Raw genomic sequence first — 21,957 nt, 5'->3', positions numbered from 1 at the left:
GTAACTTCGTCGTCAGTCTTTGTCTCCTTTTCTGTTCCCTTCTCTCTCTCTCACTCGTTCTCACCTTCCCTCACTGCCTCTAAGACCGCCTGTCTGTCTCTCTCTCTCTCCGTCTTATAAATATGCATCATTTCAGCTAGACAGACCACTGCCTGAGTGTTCCAGGAAAGCCTAAAAAAGGGTAACAAATAAAGCAGAGGACGGCTTTGGGATCTCTGTAGTAACCTCCTGGAGGCTGTATTTTATGGCTAAGTATTATGGGATGTGGTGTAGGAGGTGCTTATGTGACTAACTCCGCCTACTCTTTGTTACACACCTTAATTGCCCTCTGTGTTTCTATGGAAACAAAAACTCTTTCCAAGAATGTGTCTATGTGTGTGTGTGTGTGTGTGTTTTATTCTTTCCCCCTGAAGAATAGAGCTCGTTCTTCTGCCTGGTTCAGATACAGTGAAATGGTTGACATATAAGGTTACACAACATGCTGTTGTTTATTGTAGTGATGCTGCCAGACAAAAATTTATATTAAATCAGTTATTTAGAACTTAAAAAGCATTCTCACAGTTAAAACCAATATGAATTATTACAGTAGCTGCTGTATTTTTCACTGAAGTACTCAAAATGAAACTAAGCAATAGTATAAAATATTCAACTGGCATTTGAAATAGGGTTTTGCTATATGGATTAAATAAATTTTGTGTTTTTAATATTTTTAACCTCATTCAGTACATTACAATATTTACTGAAGCATTCAAAGTAATACGTTGAAAAGCTGAAATTAAGTTCATCACTTAGGTCAAATGTTTTTCTGAAACCCAGTATGTACTGATTTGGCCTAAATGTAGCATGTAGTATGCAGTATGTAAACAACAGCAAAATCTGCAGTAGTAGGCTATGTAAAAATACCCAGAAGTCGTACTGATTTGGAAAAAATCTACAATATGCATCGGATCAGTCTACCTCGCGTACTGTGTACCACAATGCAAACTGCAAGTGCAGTAGAATGGTAATTTATTTTCCTCCTGTTGTTGGCTTCCACTTTCCAAAACCAGACACTGGCTAAGCCAATATAAGTCAAAAAGTTTAATACTACTACTATGTGGGTGTCAGTTCAATATTCTGTTGAAACTAGCAACCACTACCGAGAAAACATTGATCCTTGCTGGAGCATTTTACATCTGTATTCTTTTTTTTTTATTGTTGAGCTGTTATTTGTTAAATAGTTTTCCTGCAGTGGGGTTTCCTTTGATATTGGAGGGTTTTCACGACAGCAGCACCGGAAATAGCGACGTATCTGAGGCAACTGATGATGAGGAATGTTTGACAAAGCTAGCTCAGACAACATAAGTTAAGTTCTGATTTGGGTAATCAATATACCATCCAAGCATCGGTCCCAAAAGAAGGTAAGACTGATGAGGGAACCTCATTTAGTTATCTTAACTGCCTTGACCTTGCTGCTATGAACATTTAGGTAGTTTTCCTGGCCAAATATCCAATTTTGGAAGCCAGAAGATCTCACAAGCAACACACTTACCTTGTGGCCATGGTTGTATGGAATCAGATTTGTGCCAGTTTGTCAAACAAAACTTAAAACTAAAAAATTAAACAAAATATAGTAATTTGAGAGAGAGTAAAACTAACTGAACCATAAATATGTCTCTCACTGTCAGCTTTGCAATTACACTGCCAGCTCTCTCGTTTGCACTGCCTGACTTTTTGTTTGCTTTTCTGACAAAAATGTCTCTCGTGGGTGGGTTTTTCAGGGGTGTATCCCCATTGGCTAGTGTATGTTTGAGTGACAACTCAGTGCCCCAGATGTTTTTCAGTACAACAAGCTATGTTGACACCTTAATGGAATCTTTACTGTAAACTGGATTGCACAAGATTAATAAAGTAAGTATTGATGTTTGTCACTGATATGCAATGAGATGGGCAGCTGTAGCCCACTAGCTTTTTTGTTGTCTTAACTTTAGCTAACTTGTTATGTAAAACGACTGATAGCTAACCAATTGGAAACCTACAGCTATTTGTCCCTATTTCCAGGAAAAATGGCTAAAATAACACCCAAAATGAATCAGTAATAACGCCTCAACCATTAGGCCTAGGGTCTCTTTTGATATGTCAGAAGCTAAGGAATATGAATCAACTGTAAATTAACCTATTTGTTTTTCTATTATAGAGTGAGGACGCAATAAAGGAACATATGATATTTTCATCCTCACCTGGAATAAAATCTATATTTTAATTGCAATATCACCATCAAAACCATCATCCAACTAATATAACAATTATAATTCAACAGAATATCTGGTAATACACCTGGAATACAATTGTAAGAAGCTAATATACAACCATTATTACACAGTTTGTCAAAAGTATACCAGGCGAATGTCCATGTTTTGGCCATATTTACTGTTTATATGCTCACTTTTATTGGGAGTTTTCTGCAAAACACTATTTCTGTCCATACAACCACGTTCCAGACAACATAAAGCAACATAAAACGCCCAAAGTAAGTAAGCGGTTGTAACTGTATATGTATATTGGTGCGTATGTTGTTATTATTATCTGGCTAATAACTCTGCGAGTTGATTGATTTGGGTGATATGAGTTACACAGCTGATCAGAGCTCGAGCTGAGCTTTCTAGAGTGGTCGGACTGAGGTTTAGGATGAGATGAGATATATCTGGATGCAATAACCGCAGCCATGTACAGTGTTTACTGAGCGATTTATGTTGTGATATAAGTTTATTTAGATGCTTTATGTTTGATGTGTGTTTGGTGTGGATATAAATGGTTGGTTTGAGCTTCTAGCGGAGCCTCCTAGCTTCACAGAGGTGTGTAGCATGCATAGGGTGACAAAATACTAGGATCATCCTTGGATTTCTTGGGAAAATCATGTGCTGCCCCCGTCAGCTGGCTAAGTAATGTTAGGCTGTACTCTGTGCGTTTGCAGTCCTGACACAAATGTCTCTCATGTGATAGCATTTGTTAAAAAGCACAGTAATTTGCCTTCTCTTTGTAAAACAATGTAATATTGTGAGACCTGCAGACCCTAACAGACTGTTACTATACAGTCTGCGAGGTTCAGCTTTACTTCTAAATTATTGCTTTTTATTCCAAGCTTTAGCTGAGGAATTCCCACAAAAATGCTGGAGATGCCACATGTCCACCCACACTCAACCGCAAAACAGTGAAGCAGTGCGCACAGCCACAGCGCAATGACCACAAGCAAGTGATTACAGTGCTCAATTCAATTCAATTCAATTTTATTTATATAGCACCAAATCACAACAGTTATCTCACAGCGCTTTTCATAAAAGAGACCATGCTCTATGATGTTATTTACAGAAGCCCAGCAATTCCCACCAAGAGCAAGCACTAGGCGACAGAGGCAAGGAAAAACTTCCTTTTAAGAGGCAGAAACCTTGAGCAGAACCATGGCTCAGGGTGGGCGGCCATCTGCCTCATGTGTAAGATATACAGTATACACATGAAAACAGGATTAATGAAAAAAATATATAAATGATGTAATGTAAAAAATAAAATAAAAAATTGATATATTCTTTGTGTTTGTTATTGTTAATAATAGTTCCGAAAAGTTTACAAGCAATATGATTTTAATTGATCTGTGTTATTTAAGTGCTAGGTTGCTAAACACCATCCAGCCTTTTTTCATATCTGTAACTGAGCATGTAGTCACAGATGTCTATTGTAGTGTTGTACTAAATGTTTGTAGTCTTTTCATTGTAGCTGTTGTTAGCTTTCTGAGTCTAATGCGTTGCTTATACAACCTTCTACATAACGGGTTAAGTTGCTGTTTGGCGAACTATTTAGTATTTAATTTATTTTTCTTTTACTATATGTTTACTGAACTAATTACCATGCTGTATTTGCTACGAGGACCTTCAGCTAGTAAAACCCTCAAAGGTCAACTGCCACCTTCAGCCTTTGTTGAAAGTGTGTCCAGCTGGCTGCATCTACTGTACATGCATTATGAGGGCAGAAGAGACACCCTATCTTGATATGAGAAGTATGTTATTAAAAGTACATGTGAAAGTGGAGAGTATGTTATTAAAAGTACATGTGAAAGTGTGAAGTATATTTTACATGTGAAATGTGCAAAAACAGGATGAATTCATGTGCTTCAACATTTGGTTGGTGTGCTTGTTTTTTTCTTCCACTTCCACTAATACGGGTATATCTTTATGGTATGGTAGGTTTATGGGTTTCTTTATGTTATTTTGATATGTGGTTTTGATTTATATTAAATTAATAATAATGTAAAAGGTAAACAGAATTATATAGCGAGATTTAGTTTGAAGATTTTTTTTTTCTCAAATGCATGCAAAGATAAATGGTCCTCCATATGATATATTTTCATATGTGTATCACAACATCATCTTTGTGTTGATGTGTATCTTGTCACACAGATAGCAGTGTCTGCCCACATGCACGCTCACTCCTGCACAGATAACTGCTCCACTCCAGCCTCATGCTGTTTGTCTGTGTTGGTCAGGACCAAGTGATGGGTTGTGAAAAAAAAAACAACTACACACATGCCAAACTACTCTGCAGAAATTGTTTAGCTCTGCTTTTTTTTGCCAGTTTTTTTCCTACAGTCTTTGGCAGCAGCGTAAAACAGTCAGGCTCAAACCTCAAAACCCAAACACACATTTAATTCTCTTTCATCCTACACATTTGGACATGATGAAATCAGTTTAGGGATGTGTGCTGTATATGTGCATTCACCCTGCCCAACTCCAACTGCAAGTCCGTCCCCAACCACACACACACACACACACACACACACACACACACACACACTGAAAAAAGGCTGCAAGGTTTGAATCAAAGAAGCATCCTGTATGTCGTCTTCTGTCAGGTTCTTGTGTAAGAGGGGATTCAATGACGTCACCACAGCCCCTTCAGTCCTACGCCTTTGCTTATATACCACACACACACACAAGCACGGAGGGTGGGGGGGGGGGGCTCCAATTCCTTTATGACTCATCTTTGCTCCTGTCTGACGCAACAGCATGATGGGTCCCTACACCCCCTCACCACAGACACACCTCTCTCTCTCTCCTGGATGCTGAAATATGGCTTTTACCTCCCACCATGCTGCACTTCTCTTCTGATGTCCGTCTACCTCTCTGTGTCTGTCATTTCTTGCAGTTTTTCTCGGTCTCTGATTTCCTAGTTGTCTAAAGCTTACAGTAGTGTCAGTTTGTTTGTTGTTGACTAGCCTGTAACACTGTACACAGGCTGCCTCTCCTCTCCCACCTTGGCATGTGTATGTTCCTTTACAGCTCTAGCCTTTTCTCCTTTTTGTATATTTATTTGTGTCTTGTTTTCTACCTCTCTGGCCTCCCACCCATTTTCCCCCTTCTCTCTCTCTCCCTTTTCATCTCTTTCCCACTTTCCTGCCTCTGTCTCCCACACTTCCATCTCTCTCCTTCTCCCCTCTCTTTCTCTAGTACTGCCTCAGCATACTAAACAGAAGTTCTCTGATTACTTTTCTTCCTGAGAAACGTTGGATACAACTCTGAGGCTCACCGCCACTGCCTTCGCCTGTTGCCATGACTACAGCCTCAGCGCTTAGCTTTATTGAGGAGTGGGGGGAGGAGGAGGTGGTGGGGGGGAGGTTGCTGTGTGTCGTCACACAGAGATAGTACAAAAGAAAGCCACAGAGGAGAGGCCTTAATCTTTTTTACATCTTTAATTTGATGCAGTGAACAACTAGTTTTGCCAAATTTAATCTCAACAGTGTTCAGAAAAAGACAAATGAAAAGTCGATTTTCCATGTGCTTAGTAAATATTGATTGATTCTGGCCATGTGGATCTTGTATTTTTGACCTTTTTTTTACATTGTGCTAAGCTTTAGGGTTGTGAAAGGTTTTTAAAATGTGGAGGAACTAAGCAAAATATGATTCACAGTAAAATAGTAGCCAATTGGAATATTTACAATAGGTAAAGTTTATTTCTAATCATGAGAAAAAGGAAAAATATACCTGGAATTTTCCATGCCACTGTTATGTTAAGAATTTCTATGAACTATAATTTGTTTAAATATTCCAGTATTTGTATTTATAAAATGGAAAATTTGACATCTGACATGACATATACAAGCTATAATCTGAAACAGAGTTTCCTAACAAACTAAAAATGATTTACAATGAATTTCTTCAACTACATTGAACAAAAAAATAAAATGCATCAATTAATGCCATTACTGAATTATAAATCCATCAAATGGCCTATAGATCATTGTTATCTTTCTGAATGTTATTGTTAAGGCTATTATTTGTCCAAAATAGAGATTTTTCTTTTCGTTTTATGGCTGCCCTTTCCCTCTGTCCCTATTTCTCTCTTGCTCCCTCCTCCTCCAAGTTCTCTGTCACTGTCACTCATGTCAGTTTGTCACACTGGTTGGGAGTAAGGGGCAGGAAAAATGGACAGTCACTATCAATCAATCAGTATGATTTATTAGATTTGTGCCTGTTGGAAAGGTGACAGATTGCTGTACAGGAGGGGAAAACACACACACACACACACACACACACACACACACACACACACACTCTCAACTGTACTTGTACCCCTGAGTTATCTTAACACTCACACTGCTAAATGTCCCTGTAATGCACACACACATACAAACATTCTTCTAAGCACACACAAAATGTATACCCACATATGCATCTTTTTAATAAATGCAGCCGCATTTGCTCTCCCTTTTCTTTTTGCAGAGACGCTCTTTCTACGTCACCTGTAAGGTGGGTGCAGGTATGTGTGTGTGTTACATCCCATTGTCCTACACTTCCTGGAGTCTAAATAGATTTGTTGTTTGTTTGTACTGTATACTTGTTTGGTGCAAACCCTTAAAGACTGCATTAGAAATACACATTGTACCAGGCTCAAAGTATAATATTTATATATAAAAAATAATCTTATGTGCTGTGGTTTGGAGTTTGATTAAAAAAAAATTATGTTTACTTAATCATCAGTTAATTTAATTGAAGACTATGCCACACTATGTGCTACTATGTTTGTAGAAACATCACCATGTTTGTTTCATGGTATCACATTTTAGAAATGTTTGATATTTTTACATTTTGGGGGCTTATTTCACTTTCATTTTACAGATTCAACTTGTGTCTTGACACTTCCTCCAGGTTCATATTTAATATTTCAAAATATCCAAGAAAATAGGATACACACATCTCAGAAATATTGTCCTTTCTGTTTGCTCTTTTCTGTTGAGTTTTTAAAAAATTGTGTGCTAAAATAATTAGATTTAAATGTAGCCATTAATAAATATTGTTTAATATACTTAATATTGTATATACACAATATTCAAAAACCTTGAATATTACTGCAGTTAGAAAAAACATCACATATTATCAATATGGCATCTTTTGGGGAGTTTCAGAAATTATTCTTGTAATTTTAATATATAAAATAAAAATAGAGGAGTGTATTAAAATGTATTGGTGCTTGTCATGCAGCCATATGGTTGGAAGGCCCCTAGTGAACAGCATTTTCCTACTCAGTAGCGTAAGGTAGTAAAAACGGGCCCCAGTGCAGGCTGTTATGACGGGCCCTTGGGCTCCACAGTTACGAAGCATACACACACACACACACACACACACACACACACACACACACACACTGTGTTCATGTCTACAAGGGAACCATACTGACAAATTTGTGTGCCTTGTTTCCTTATTGTGCACGGTTTGACAACTGACTGGATTAGATGCAGTAAATACATAACCTACTTAAATCAATTTCTTTCCACATTCACATATGAAAGTTTACAGTTCTTTTGGTGTTCTTGTGTTGCGTACGCCTGGACGCAGCAGTCTAAAGTACCATCATGTGATGGATTTTAGAGTCGGACTGTGTCACCTAGACTTTTATATTTGCAAAGGACAGAAGTCAAAGAGAACTTTATAATGAGCATGGCCAGTGCTGTCATTGTCAAAATCCTGAAACATCACTACAAACAGCTGAGTGCAGGGGAGGTGTTCACAGTGCTGAAAAGACGCAGACTTTTTTGGGCACTTTCAGTACAATAACCTCCCGAATCACGGCAATCACATTCCTTTTTGACAGAGAGGCCAGAGATTATGCTAAATAAGAAAGAAAAGTGGTCTACTTAAAAACAACACCATGTCCTGAAAACAGACCAGCTAAGGCACAAACAGACTAACACCCACAAGCACACACACACAATCCAACAGGTGCTGGGCAGTGACCTGTCCCCGAAATGATAACAGCCTTTTAAATAGGAGCAGGGCAGCCCCACCAAATGAAAAAGCACGTGTACTCACCTACTGTATTTGAATGGCATCCGACGAGCCTTGCATTGAGCAAAATCTTTAACAATCTCATTTGGGAGCTTTGTGACCCTCTCCTCCTGTACTTTTCTCTTTTGTCTCTTCTTGAAACAACTGGGCAGCCATACACATATTACCCAGCAATCATCTTTGCGTATTTTTTATAAAGCCATTTTAGGTATTTTTCCTTCTTATATCTGTTTAAAGTTTTCTCACATGCAAAGTACATATCATTTAAGATCTAGTGAGGGAATACTTTGTAAGGTAAAACTACTGACTGACACCATGGCAAAGGGGGATATGTACATTTAAGGGTATATTTATCACATGATTTCATTGCTGATGTTGTGATAGGAGCTGAGCTTTGTGTCTGCTGTTGCATGATGAACATACTTTTTTTTGCCGTGTAACTGCTCATCCTCGGGCCCCTGTACAGTACGGGCCTTAGTGCGGCTGCACTGTCTGAACTGTCTATACCTACGCCCCTGTTCCTACTTTTACAATGAACGGCTCAATAAAAGAATAGTGAATATGTTCTTTTGTAAAAACAACTTTACAACCGGTGCTGCTCTCAGTGGCAGAAAATGCTTATCCTCCCTCCCCTTGAGTCCATTAAATTATATACAGTATAGCATCACAGTGAGCTACACGTAGCTACATGTATATTTAATTTCCCTGCACTACTCTCAGTTTAGTTAACCCACCATAGCAAGCTTCTGACTGTCACTCTGCCGGAGTCATGCCCATGCAGGGGAGGAGCAGCGAGGGACCCATGCAGCATGGAGGAGGAAGGCTAAAAGAAGGGCCAAAAAAGATATCGACACATACACCTACCCTGTAGTAGTCAGTGCTGTAGACGTCTCTGGACATGCCAAAGTCCCCAATCTTTACCAGCAGGTTCTCACCCACCAGGCAGTTCCTGTTAGACAACAAACATAACAACAAACTAAGTACAGAGCAATAACAGCAAGATGTTTTGAGTTTAAATAAAGATGTTTTACATAGCTTGAGTTACACTGTATGGTGTTAAACCTCTTCCACATATATCATACCTGATAAAAGTTTAGATGTCAGCCTGAAGTATTCTACATTGTTACCAATTTGCTGACTTGATGCAGTTGACTTCAATGAAGAAACTGCACTTTTATTTTATTGTTTCAAGGGAGCAGCATGCCTCTCTCATTCTGGAAACATTTCATGATTGTAATTCAAGCATGTTGGAGCATTTCAAAACCGCAAGAGATGGAAAAGAGAAGCTTTCAGTAATCATTTAAGACAGTTGCATGCTCTCTCTCTAGTTGGTAGAGCGTTGCATATTTTTGTTACGTTGCTTCATTATGAGGGAATCATTCACTCATCGTTGAAATCAATCAATCGGTCAGTCAAAGATCTGCTGTTTTGCAGAATATCTACTCATTCAAAGTTTTCTATACTATCTTTTCTGACTCTTCAGCTGCTATTTCCCATATGTTGGACTGTATACTACGCAGTCATTAAGCTGGCCACTATGAATGGGACTGGTTTGTACGTAAAGCACAAACAGAAATCTCAAGGATGATCAAATGAAACACAATTCATTAACAGGTGTTTCTTTATTTAAATGTCCCCCGTATAATATGGCCATGCCAATAAGCGCAGAGTGGTAATAACACAGTAAGTGGCAAACCTGGTGGCCAGGTCGCGGTGCACAAAGTGCTGTGATGCCAGGTAGACCATGCCAGATGCTATCTGCTGGGCAATGTGCAGCATCTGAGACTGGGTCAGCTCCACAGGTCTGGTGGTCTGGCCCTCTGCCATCAGAACTGCATCCGGACCGTGAGCCCTGTGAAGGAACAGGTGAAAATTTGTCATGTGAACAGGGAGATTGGTGGTTGGAGTCTTGTTGTTTCCTGTAATTTGTGTTTCATGTGCAATGTTGTTAGTCACCCTTGTATCACCATGTACAGTACTACATCTGTCCCTTAAAGAGAGAGCATTTAGACGATTGCGCTGGATCTTTTCATATCGATCCCTCTGTTTTCATGACAACATTTTAGAGAAATGCAAAAGTTTCAATAGCTGTTTTGATGTAACAAAGGGAAGAGCCATGCCTGAGGAACTTGTTGAGGTCTCCATGTTTCATGTACTCAAACACCATGATGAGAGGGTCGCTCTCCACACAGACTCCATAGAAAGTAACAATGTGTTCATGCTGAAGGTTGGTCAGCAGCTCAGCCTCACGGTGGAAATCCTTCCTGGCATTTTCACTGGCCTCTTTAAGTGTCTGCACACACACACAGAAGTGACATTTTAATAAACTGACAAATGAAAGACTCACACATTATGCCACATACACTATTGCCAATTAGTCATTTTCACAGTGCACCCAGTCTGCTCCAATTTATTTGGCTGATTTTGTCTTGCCTTGTAAAAGTGAGTTACAGCAACTCGGCACACAGAATGTGAAATTACTGGCACTGAGCAAGGACTGATACAATGGTGGAGCAGGGGGAAAAATGGAGACATTTTATATTAATGTAAGACATTATACAGTACAGCATTGTTTACATTTATTATATTCCCTGGTTCATTTTGAAACTAGTTTTTGCCTCCCTTCCATGAATCAGGAAACCTGTCAGGAAGGTTGTGTAACACAAGCATCTGTGACAGAGACAGAAAACAGTGTGTGTGAAAGACAGAGAGAGAGAGGGAGAGAGAGAGTTGCAGGAAATTAAAGTTATACAGGGTCTCTATTCATTTCACATCAAAAGAAGAAAAATATAAATAATGCCTCTTGTACTACATGAATAATTAATTGTCTTCCTACAGTATATGACATGGATATACGTTTGCTTTTCACTGCGTCTGTGTGTGTTTTTTTCTCTGTCTGTATACCAATATCGCAGATAGAAGCTCCTATTACAAATATAGGTTTAAAGGACAAAGAGAAGTCACTAAGAAAGCTCAGAAGAAGGAAATGACCCGCAACCTTTCAGCTAGAATGTAGAGACACCAGAAAATGAGACTGACTATAACTCTGCCCACATTCAACCAATCATTTATCATGAAACAGAGACTAGGTCATGTAGATTACAGGCTGTAATGTGACACTACATGATGATGCTATGGTGGATTGTTACAGTATGGATACAGTATGAAAGCCTATGCTTTAATCTCAGCTTGAAATGTGATATTGGACAAATATGGGAAATCTGGGTTGCCTGACTGGATTTACTTTCCTTTAAAAGAGAACCCTGTTACTCCAGAGGATGTGTGTCATAATGATTATAAAAAGGTTGATGCCACATTTATAAAGGGTTTAGAAATTGTAATTAATGGCTTAATTAATGTAAGACATTATACAGTACAGCATTGTTTACGTTCATCATTGCGACTGACTACCGTCACTACGGTTGAGTATGCGCTGTGACTGCCATACCAACGTTGGTATGGCAGTCACAGCGCATACTCAACCGTAGTGACGGTCCGTCACACTGCCCTCCCTTTTGGGAGACGCCCCATTGCGCTTCACGCATACAGGCGTCCGTCACAACTCCAATTGTACTTCTCCCATACTTCCATCTCAGGGTGCCCCCACCCACTAGTGCTTCACCCATCTCTGGGTCACACAGGGGTCCACCAACCCTCGGGGTCCATCGTACACATCACACACTGGGTACGCCTCCGACAATTTCACGCAAGCCATCCCACCACTGCCACCACATGTGACGGAAAGGTCGCCCCACCCGGTTTTGAACCCGGGTACCAAACATGCAACTTGACCGCAACGCCAATGCGGTCAAGTTGCATGTTTGGTACCCTGTAGACCTGGGTTCAAATCCGGGTGGGGTGACTGCTCTTACATTTCTGTCACAATCATATTCCCCGTTCCTTTTGAAACTCATTTTTGCCTCCCTTTCATGAATCAATAAACCTGTCATTAAGGGTGTGTAACACAAGCATCTGTGACAGACAGAGTTTAGAAATTAGAATTAATAGCTTAATTAATTGTTAATACTGTAAATCATTTACTGATGCTGTATAGGTCAGTAAAAAGCCATTAATAAGAACAATGTTTGGTTTGCCAGGTTGTGAAAAATTCCGTATACAAGTAGGGTTGGGTATTAAATGATACCCAACCCTACTTGTATATACCAATAGAGATACCAATAGAGTACTACATTCGATACCTTGCATTAAATGCCACCTGTTGAAGCCTTAGTAGTTGATTGGTAGCCTATTATTATCAAATAACTGTTACATAAAAAGTTTTGGGAAATTGTACCTCTTCATCCTAATAAGTTCATCATCACGGGTAGTATTATAGGGGAAAGACCACAGCTTGCGGATTTTTTTATATTTGAATGAGAGAGGAGGAGTGAAATAGTTTAGTGACCAAATGATGTTGGGAAACAAATGTAAGGTAATTTTTTGATAGCGTAACATGGGGTAAGACGCCCCCACGGTAATTCTAATAAAAAACACAAAATGTCACAGTTTTTTTTTCTCAACATTTCTTCTGGCTGCCCCTAGTCTCACTGAACAAATGTTCTCTGTTTCATCACAACATTTTTTTTTATTTGATAAAAGCCATTCTGATCTAATTTTTTGGACAGTTAAAATAAGCTGTAATTCTTTTTTTACTGTGTTGAATTTATATATATATATATATAGGCCTATGTATATTTACATTAAGGGGAGCCTTCAGATAAGTTATGCAATTGTTTAGAGTGAAAGATCTTTATAGTTTTAAAATATAATATATATAAAAATATATAAAAAAAGTAGTAAAATGCTAGATTAGTATGTCTGGGGTAAGACGCCACCCCGGTCACCGTGCCCCTTTAGGGTTGATCTATGTAAATTAGATGTTATTCAGACACTGGATAGCCCCTTTCGCCAACCAGCAACTTCACTACCAGAAAGTCTGAGGTAAAATTCTGAGGTCATAAGCTCACATATGCATATACATTTCTAGCTAGCAAGCTAGCTGGCATGCGCATATTTTACCTCAGAATTTCTGCTAATGAAGTTAGCAACCTCACTATTTCAAAGTCTGAGAAATAAATTTTAGGAAAGTAACATAAGGCAAGGCAATTTTATTTCTACAACATAGGTCTATAATTCCCTTGTTTTTAACCAGCTACTTGTACTTTACTTTAAATTAAAGTGATTTCACACCATAGGGAGGCATCTTACCCCAGTGGAAAATGCCTTTTCCCTAAAAAATATGATTAAATACAAATAAATTTGTCAACTGTAGCTATTTATTTTATAGCCTTCTTAAAGATGCAAAAAAATTCAATAAAATGTTCTTTAATGTGTAAGAAAATAGACATTAAGCTTGAGAGGGCGTCTTATCCCACTAGCTGGGGAAAATGCCTTTCTCCTAAAATTTACATTTGATTAAATTCAAATGAATTTCTCAACTGCAGGTATTTATTTTAGTTTATATTATGTTACCCTAAGCATGGCCATCTCCAAGATACAAAAAATTCTATATAACAATATTTTGTGAGTCAGCAAGTAGACATTGAGCTTGGGGGTGGGGGCGGTGCGGTCTTACCCCAAACTACCCTACGTGTGTTGAAAGTAAACAAGAAAAATTATTGTAACTTTCGATCAATAAACTGAATTGAGATCTCCCAGAGTGCTTTTTCCTTTATTGGTGAGTCGCAAACCTCTGAGTCTGTTTAAACTAGTGACTTAACTACACTAAAGACTCACAAACAGAAGGAAAGAGAGGCTGCACGTCCAGCCGATGTATGTGTATGCCAGTATGTGTATGTAAATTTATCTATAGAATAAACTTACTTAAAAGTATACTTAATAAATACTACTAAAATGTAATTAATTAAAGAACGTCTCTGTACATCCTTAGGTCTAACTAAAAAGAGGTGTGTGTATGTGTGTGTGTGTGTCAATGTGTGTATATTCTTATTCAGAGTTATTCAGAGCACAGTCAGTGCTTGAAGTGGGCCGGTATTTACCGCTACGTATACCAGCACTTCTATATTTTATTATTTTTATATTTTATCATACCGGGACTTTTTCATGCGCGCAGGCACTTCTCACAAGCTGTCCATACACATTTCTACCCTCTCCACCGGCAGAGACAGAGTATGGAAAAGGTCGAGTGACAATACATACGCCAACATGTGTACAACATGTGAATGGGTTACTATCATTTGAAAGTAATTAGTTGTATTACAATATTACTGTCTCTGAATTGTAATGCTTTACACTACTTTTGCGTTACATTTGAGTTACTTTAACTGCTATTTAATGGGTGCATTATTCTGATAGTAAGATGTACCTGCACAGGTGGGTTCTAGTGATGTGGCTGGGTCTCTGTCATTAAAATTAACCTTCTGATTAATAGCAGGTGTGTGTGTGTGTGTGTGTGTGTGCACATTTACGCACGAGGTACAGCAGCATTACGTAATTCATTATATGAATCTCCTGACAATCCGACAGGATTGGTCAAGATGAAATGATCTCTCTGATCAGGAAAGTAAATCGTTAAAGCAGAAACACATAGCCTATAGAAATCTATTTACGCATGATCCATCAGGTGAGCTACCGTCTTGTTAAAAGGAGTCGAGCTCCCCCATAGTTTGCACCCTGCCTACAATCTCGACCATCGGATTCCCGCAACAGGAAATAATGTTACTCTTATCGTGGATGGTTGTAACCATTTTTTAAATAAGTGTTACAACCCACCCCACCCCTGTCAGCCAGTGTTTAGCTAGCTGTATTACCATAGTGGCTTGACATTAGAAAGGTAAAAATGCATCACATGTTGCCTAAGAAACTACATTTCAATCTAATATAAGTCAAACAATTCTATCTGCAATAGTACAGATACTAAACAAAAAATGGTCTTGGTCAAAAACTTTACTTTCTTACCATCAAAATCAGTTTTTTCTCTATATATTCTGAATGTACCTCTTTCAAGACTTGATAACCACCATGCCCGATGAGGGAGGAAGCAGGTAAATACTGAAATGATCACCTAACTCCTATCTTATCTCTATTTGGTGGAATTGGTGTTGTTATAACTCTCCCCATGTTACAACCATACCCGGTCTCAAGTGTCAGACTGGAGGATGGCAACCCAGACTTTGTTCTTACAGTGGTTTATAACTTATCTGTAAAGAATTAGTAAATGATTTATGAACTATTAACACACATTTGACTGATGAAGCCTAATCCATAACTCAGACATGTAGCTTCCACTGTGTGCTCCTGGTAAAAGGAAACCAGGAAAACAATTTAATTAAAGAAAAAAAAACTTTCTTTCTTTCCTGGCAAACAGATGGGTGCACCACTGGGCTCAATATATCAAATGACCACTGTATTTACCACTGTATTGAGCAAATCATATTAATGTTGAATTCAGGAACGTTACAAAGAGTCTGTACACATCTACGTATGAACTATCTGCACTAGATGCTGAATTAATTCCCAGGCTAAAAGCCATAAAGTTAGTTATACATTCTGCACACATTCAGGTCCCTGGGCAAATAAAAAGCAATCAACGACCTCTAGACTGGGAATGTAGTGACTCACATTTACATGTGTGAAGGCAACATTACTGAAAGTGCTAGGTGTTAATGATTGATGCATGCAGGAAGTGTACAGTAAGTGTGTATGAATAGGCTCATGTATACTTCTGTGTGTATCTGCATGTGTTAAAGTGTGTCTGTGATCGATGGCAGTGTACACAGTAATATACAGTAACAGTAAAACTTGTTCCTGTATTATGGCTGATTGATAGCTGACTCTTGGACCATTAAGCTCTATTAGTGAGTGCAGGTTATTTTACTGTAATGTACATGTGGAATGCATGACAGAGTGCAACATAAGTACAGTATGTACATGAGGAACGATGTACTTATGGGGGGTATTTAAAGGAAAAATACACCTGACAATACAAATATGTTCTTTCTATGGCATGTCTTTTTACCTTCTGCAGTGGAGAAAAGGGCTGTAATGATTCAATACACTGACAAATCCTGGAGCTGCTTCATAGACATTATTAATATATTTCCATTGAAATGGTGCATACCTTTCAAGCGAACTTCCAGAAAGTCAGCAAAAGAAAATGTAAATGAGTGTGCAAGGTTTTATAATCAAAATGCCAGTGTCGGTTTTATAGAACTGGTATAGTATGGCATTTCAGTATCCTGAAAGGCATACCATGGCACTTATATTACTTGAATTAATTCAATTTTTATTCTCAGTTCACACTGTCTATAACAGTGGCCTGGTGCTGAGACTGTGTTGCCAAAAGTTAAAAAGGGTCAGTAAACTCAAATCACAGAAAAAAGAGGACCTGTCCTGCGTATTGAATGTAAGTTTTGAGAAATCTGTCTCTGAGTTGTCTGTTCCCATCCCAATACAATGGATGTGAAAGACATTTTGTTTGTGGTTCTCCCAGCATTTTATTAAAGCATACCATTAAAAAAAGAAACACTGATTTATTCTGAATTATGCAGAGACCCACGGTGACCAGTTATCATTTGAACTATACTTTCTACCAAAGAAATAGTCCCTTTAAGTTATGTTTTGTAATTTGGGTGAACTGATCCTTTAGGGAGAAGAGAAGACAATGCCATTATGTATTTGAAAATTGTTTTTTTCACCAGCTTTCATTACATCTTCTCTTTGTTGATGCAGCAACAAGGAGGAGAAAAAAGACTATTGTAGAGAAATGGTGAGTCACGCCAGTTGACAAAAAAACAAGGACGAGAAGAGCAAGAAGATTGTACTATAAGTATGTGGTATATTAGCTAATTGAAAAAAATCTAAAGAACTGAGAGAGTTAAATCAATGAAGTCCCTCTAATGATTAAATGATTAATCTACGTCACGTCTACATGCAACCATTATTGCAGTTTGAGAAATACAATTTATTTTTGTAAGTTGAGTGCTGATTATATAATGTTTTACCAGATATGACATGCAGTCAGCAACACACAGCATGTTGTTCTACAACCAAACACTCTGCTTCCTGGGATTTTCAGGTGCATATTTTACAGAGTGCTCAGACTGAGCTGAAGCTAAGCTGGCAGCAAACATCAGCGGAACCAGCGAGCGGTTTACAGCTAAGCTGGAAGGAAACAGGTGGTGTAGGAAGAGAAAAGAAGGTGGAGGATTTGATAAGAGGAAAGTAGCGGGATGAGGAACTGCAGAGTAGAGAAGAAAAAGTACCGCCGGTGAGAGTTAGAGGTGAGGAAGACAGACGAAGTGGGGGTAAAGGAGGACAGAAGGAGAGGGGGGTCTCTCCCAGGTCATGTATTGTTAATGAGAAGTTCTTCACCAATCAGATCCTGTTTCACCGCACCAGCAGAGAAAGCATCCTTGATGGAGAGATGGATGTGATGGGAGGATGCCCCCTGGAAAAAACATTCAATTTGACCCCGGAAGTCAGCGGTTTGAGTGTAATTCCACCCTTTCTCTTTAAGAGAAACCGTTGAAAGCAACAACTTTCTAACAATAGCAGAGGAAATGGAGGTGAGGAGATGGCTAACATTTAGGAGTCTAAATACTGTACAGACGCAGTATGAAGGATTTCATTTCAAAATGTTGCATATCTGTTTCAGGAACACGAGCTTATCTGCTGTAAACTGTTCAATATTTCAAATGTATTTCAGGCATCAGATCTCATTGCAAAATATAGAAGAGAAAGCAATAACTTCACCTTTGATAATGACATTATGGGCTCTATTTTGGTGCCACCGATCATTCTGTAGGAGCAGGGGGTTTTAAAATATCTCATTTTGAAACTAGACTCCTCATAAATTGAAATACCTTCTTTGTAATGCAGACTGAAAGGTATTTTATTTCTTTCTACAAAGACGAGCTGTCCTTCCATGTCTGGACTGTTTTATAATAGCTAGAAAAAACAAAGTTTGTGTTTTGTTCAAATCATTAATTGACACAAGTTTTCACAGATGTTTTTCTTCAATCCCGCTTTCACAGTATAATCTCACATTTTAAGGACAATAGGCCAATAGAAAATGGACTATTAAACCTAACTCTGGAGGACTGAGACTATCTTTCTTGTTGTAATGCAACAACAATGTAATATATTTCCAAAATTCTATAAAGTCCTCTTAGTAGCTTTACAAAGTCTGTATCATGTCTGGATTCAAACCAGTGCTTTCTCAATGTGAGGAATATTATTATTTATTAAAACTGAATTCTAACTTTAATGTACATTCTCACTGGGACTTTAACATTTGAACAGAAGAATGTTACACAAAGCCTTTCTGTACTTGAAATGTTTTTCTTACGAGCTTGCATTAGAAAAAAGACAAAAAAAAAGACCTTCAGCTTACCTTGACAGCCACCAGTATCTTCTCCTGGTCTGGTGAGAGGTTGTAACACTCAGCCAGAAAGACTTTTCCGAAAGCTCCCTCTCCCAGCTCTCTCTTCAGTACAATGTTGTGTCTCTTAATATGCTGGACGACTATTGAAAGGGGAGAGACAGAACAGGATAAGAAATCCACTTTAATCGCGGCCATGTTGGTTTAGAAACACTATGTGCGTTCACACAAGGTCACAAACAAACGAGACACCTGATGTCTTTGATATTGTAGATTTACGTTCATTCTGAACAGAAACATAGCTACAGAGTGTGCTAACTATCTAGGAATTACTGGCTGTTTCAACAGTGGAAAATATGTTAATCTATGACATTTCTAATTTTTTTCAATTGGTTCTCAGACACTTACAATCCACACAGCCCTCTTCTTGGGGGCATATTTCCCCCTTTGCATGTTTTATTTTATCACCAAGTAAAATTAGCAGATGGAGAATTATTACAGTATTTAATTGTGTATGTATAAAGATATTTGTTGTGTTGCATAAATATTTTATGTCATCATTTATACATCATATGAAAGCTACAGCAAATAAGCAAATTCACTGTTTCACACTAATGTGATCCAGTTTTTCCTGTAGTGTAAATATAAAAAAACATGTCTCACTCTGTTTCATGTACGTAATCTCTCCCCACCTTCTGCTCTCCCACAGTTGGATCAGAATCGACAAACCTGCTTTCTGTTGCTAAGTAACTCGTGATTCCATGCCAGATGATTTTTTAGAAGAATTGGCATCACACCATGGTGATCATACAAGGTTTTATTCTACACAACAGCGTGGTGCCCTAATGATAACCTAGCTAAGCTCTGTCTGTTTGACTGAGGGCCAGATGTGCAACTGTCTGCATGTAAGGAAACATGTATTATCCTATAAAACATGCACTTGGGTACTTCTTGAACACACACACACACACACACACTCAGAAAAAGAGGGAGGACACCAAGAGCTTAGATTTATCTGTGATGTGATTAAGAGGCGCATTTGAAGAAAAGCTGTCCACTCAGAATATCACATTAAAGCCCAGCTAGACTCTCAGAAGCTGCATCGATCTACACTGTAAGCTACTGAGGTCCACCATAACCCAATATTGTACAGACTGAGACAGAGAGAGAGAGAGAGAGAGAGAGAGAGAGAGAGAGAAAGAGAGAGAGAGAGAGAGAGAGAGAGAGAGAGAGAGAGAAACAAACACAGCTGGTCTACATCAGATATTCAGAAGCATCTAATTTTCAGTGTATGATTGTGGTGGAGGAGGACACACTCACAATGCAATATGTGTGTGTGTGCCTCTGTAGCTTTGCACACGTACAGTAAGGCAAGACACAGAAACTACACAACCTACATCTGACTTTCTGACATCTGTTTTACTATATAAAAAATAGTATGCCACAGAAATGTGTTATTTCCATGAGCTTCTTAAACTACAAAACCAACCTAAAAACCAAGCCAAAACACAGTGCCTGTACTTTGTAGGGGAGACAGGTATGGTTGTAACAATATCAATTCCACCAATTAGAGATAAGATAGGACTTATGAGATCATTTCAGTATTTACCTACTTCCTCCCCGATCAGGCATGGTGGTTGTCAAGGCTGGAAACAGGCACATTCAGAATATATAGAGAAAAAAAAGATTTTGAGGTAAGAAAGTCAATCTTTTGACCAATTCTATATTTTGTTTAGTATGAATACTATTGTAGATACAATTGTATAACTTATATTAGATAGAAATGTAGTTTCTACAGGCCTCAGGACTCACTGTTCATAGGCAAGCCAACATCAGAAGTCCTATGCAAGGTCCTTGAGAGATGCACGTTTACAGTTCTATTCCAACATCATAAACAACAGCCCTGGCAACTTCAAGCAACTTTTCTCTACCATAAATGACATTCTCAAGCCACAAACTCACTCTCATTCATAAGCCACAGAACAGAGATGCAGCAATTTCATCTCTTTTTTCAGAAAAAAGGTAGACACCGTCCGCTCTCTGCTATCCAGCTTCTCCGCCCTGCCTGTCCCGACTGCTGACCCACAGCCTAGGATTTCCCAACCTCTCTGCTGTTTCTCTGTCATCTCATAACAAGACGTTGAGGACATCATCAAAAAAGATGAAACCGTCCACCTGTGCCCTGGACCCCTTCCCCACAGTCCTGATAAAATCCAACCTCCATGCCATAAGTCCCCTCATCATTCCTCCAGGCTGGCCATGTTCCATCAACACTGAAAACCAATGTCATCAGGCCACTTGTCAAAAAACCTACTTTAGACCCAGAAGTCCTTGCCAACTGCAGGCCCATCACCTGTGGTGTCCCTCAAGGCTCAGGGAGCAGGAGTGGAGACATTGAACCCCCCCGCCTTCCCCCGGAGGAGGGAGGAGAGTTGGGTACCCGGAGGCGCGCGGAGGACGGCCAGGGCGAAGCCGCCGCTGCCGCGCTTGGGTCAAGGTTCCGAGTGGCGGGCCAGGTCCCGGTGGCAACCGGACAGGACCCCCGCTCCCCCTTCCGGCCAGCGCACCCACGCGTGGGCCGCGCAGGCACGTGGCACAGGTGGAAGGGAGGGAGAGCCGAGGCGTCCGGTTCGGGGGTCTAGGCCTTAGTCGGCACTCCACACCAGGTTTGGTCATCTGACATTACCAGCATCACCTTCTTTGGCCAAGATATTCCACTTTCAACATCAGCCACTAACCTGGGTGTTAAAATGGACTCTCATCTGACTTTTGAGGCTCACATGAAACATCTCTGCAAAACCTCCTTTTTCCACCTCAGGAACATCGCCAAACTCCATCCAACACTCTCTCTTACAAATGCGGAAAAACGCTTTTCTCTCCTCCAGGCTGGACTACTGCAATGCGCTCCTCATCGTGATTCCTGAGAAAAGCATTCAGAAGCTGCTGTACCTCCAGAACAGCGCTGCTAGGATCCTGTTGAAGATGCGCAAACACGACCACACGACCACATCACCCCATCCTCAAATCACTCTACAGGCTTACTGTCTCACTCAGGATTAAGTACAAGGTCTCCCTCTTTATCCACCAGCGCATCCATGGTGGTTTTATTTTCAAGCTCTCTATGTGTTTTTATTTTTAGCACTACCTGTTTTATCATGTTGGACTTCGGGATTTGCTTAAATATAAAGTGCATTACAAATAAAATTATTATAAATATTATTATTATTATTTGTAAGGCAACATGTGATGCACCCCCCCCCCCCCCCACACACACACACACACACACTTTCAACAGCTAGCTTG

General features: G+C 39.3%; 1 protein-coding gene across 1 annotated transcript in view; it reads right to left on the bottom strand.

Moving 5' to 3' along the window:
* Nucleotides 1-21,957, bottom strand: part of ntrk2a (neurotrophic tyrosine kinase, receptor, type 2a) — a 112,470-nt gene that overhangs the window by 7,762 nt on the left and 82,751 nt on the right. Inside the window, exons 15-18 of the mRNA XM_046035378.1 lie at nucleotides 18,667-18,797; nucleotides 10,433-10,605; nucleotides 10,009-10,164; nucleotides 9,177-9,261 (exon numbers count right to left, since the gene is read on the bottom strand). Coding sequence (XP_045891334.1) covers nucleotides 9,177-9,261; nucleotides 10,009-10,164; nucleotides 10,433-10,605; nucleotides 18,667-18,797 — 545 coding nt within the window. The remainder of the gene's footprint in view (nucleotides 1-9,176; nucleotides 9,262-10,008; nucleotides 10,165-10,432; nucleotides 10,606-18,666; nucleotides 18,798-21,957) is intronic.

The sequence above is a fragment of the Micropterus dolomieu genome, linkage group LG21, assembly GCF_021292245.1.
Source record: "Micropterus dolomieu isolate WLL.071019.BEF.003 ecotype Adirondacks linkage group LG21, ASM2129224v1, whole genome shotgun sequence".
Lineage (NCBI taxonomy): Eukaryota > Metazoa > Chordata > Actinopteri > Centrarchiformes > Centrarchidae > Micropterus > Micropterus dolomieu.
This window is presented reverse-complemented; position numbering and strand designations above follow the sequence as displayed.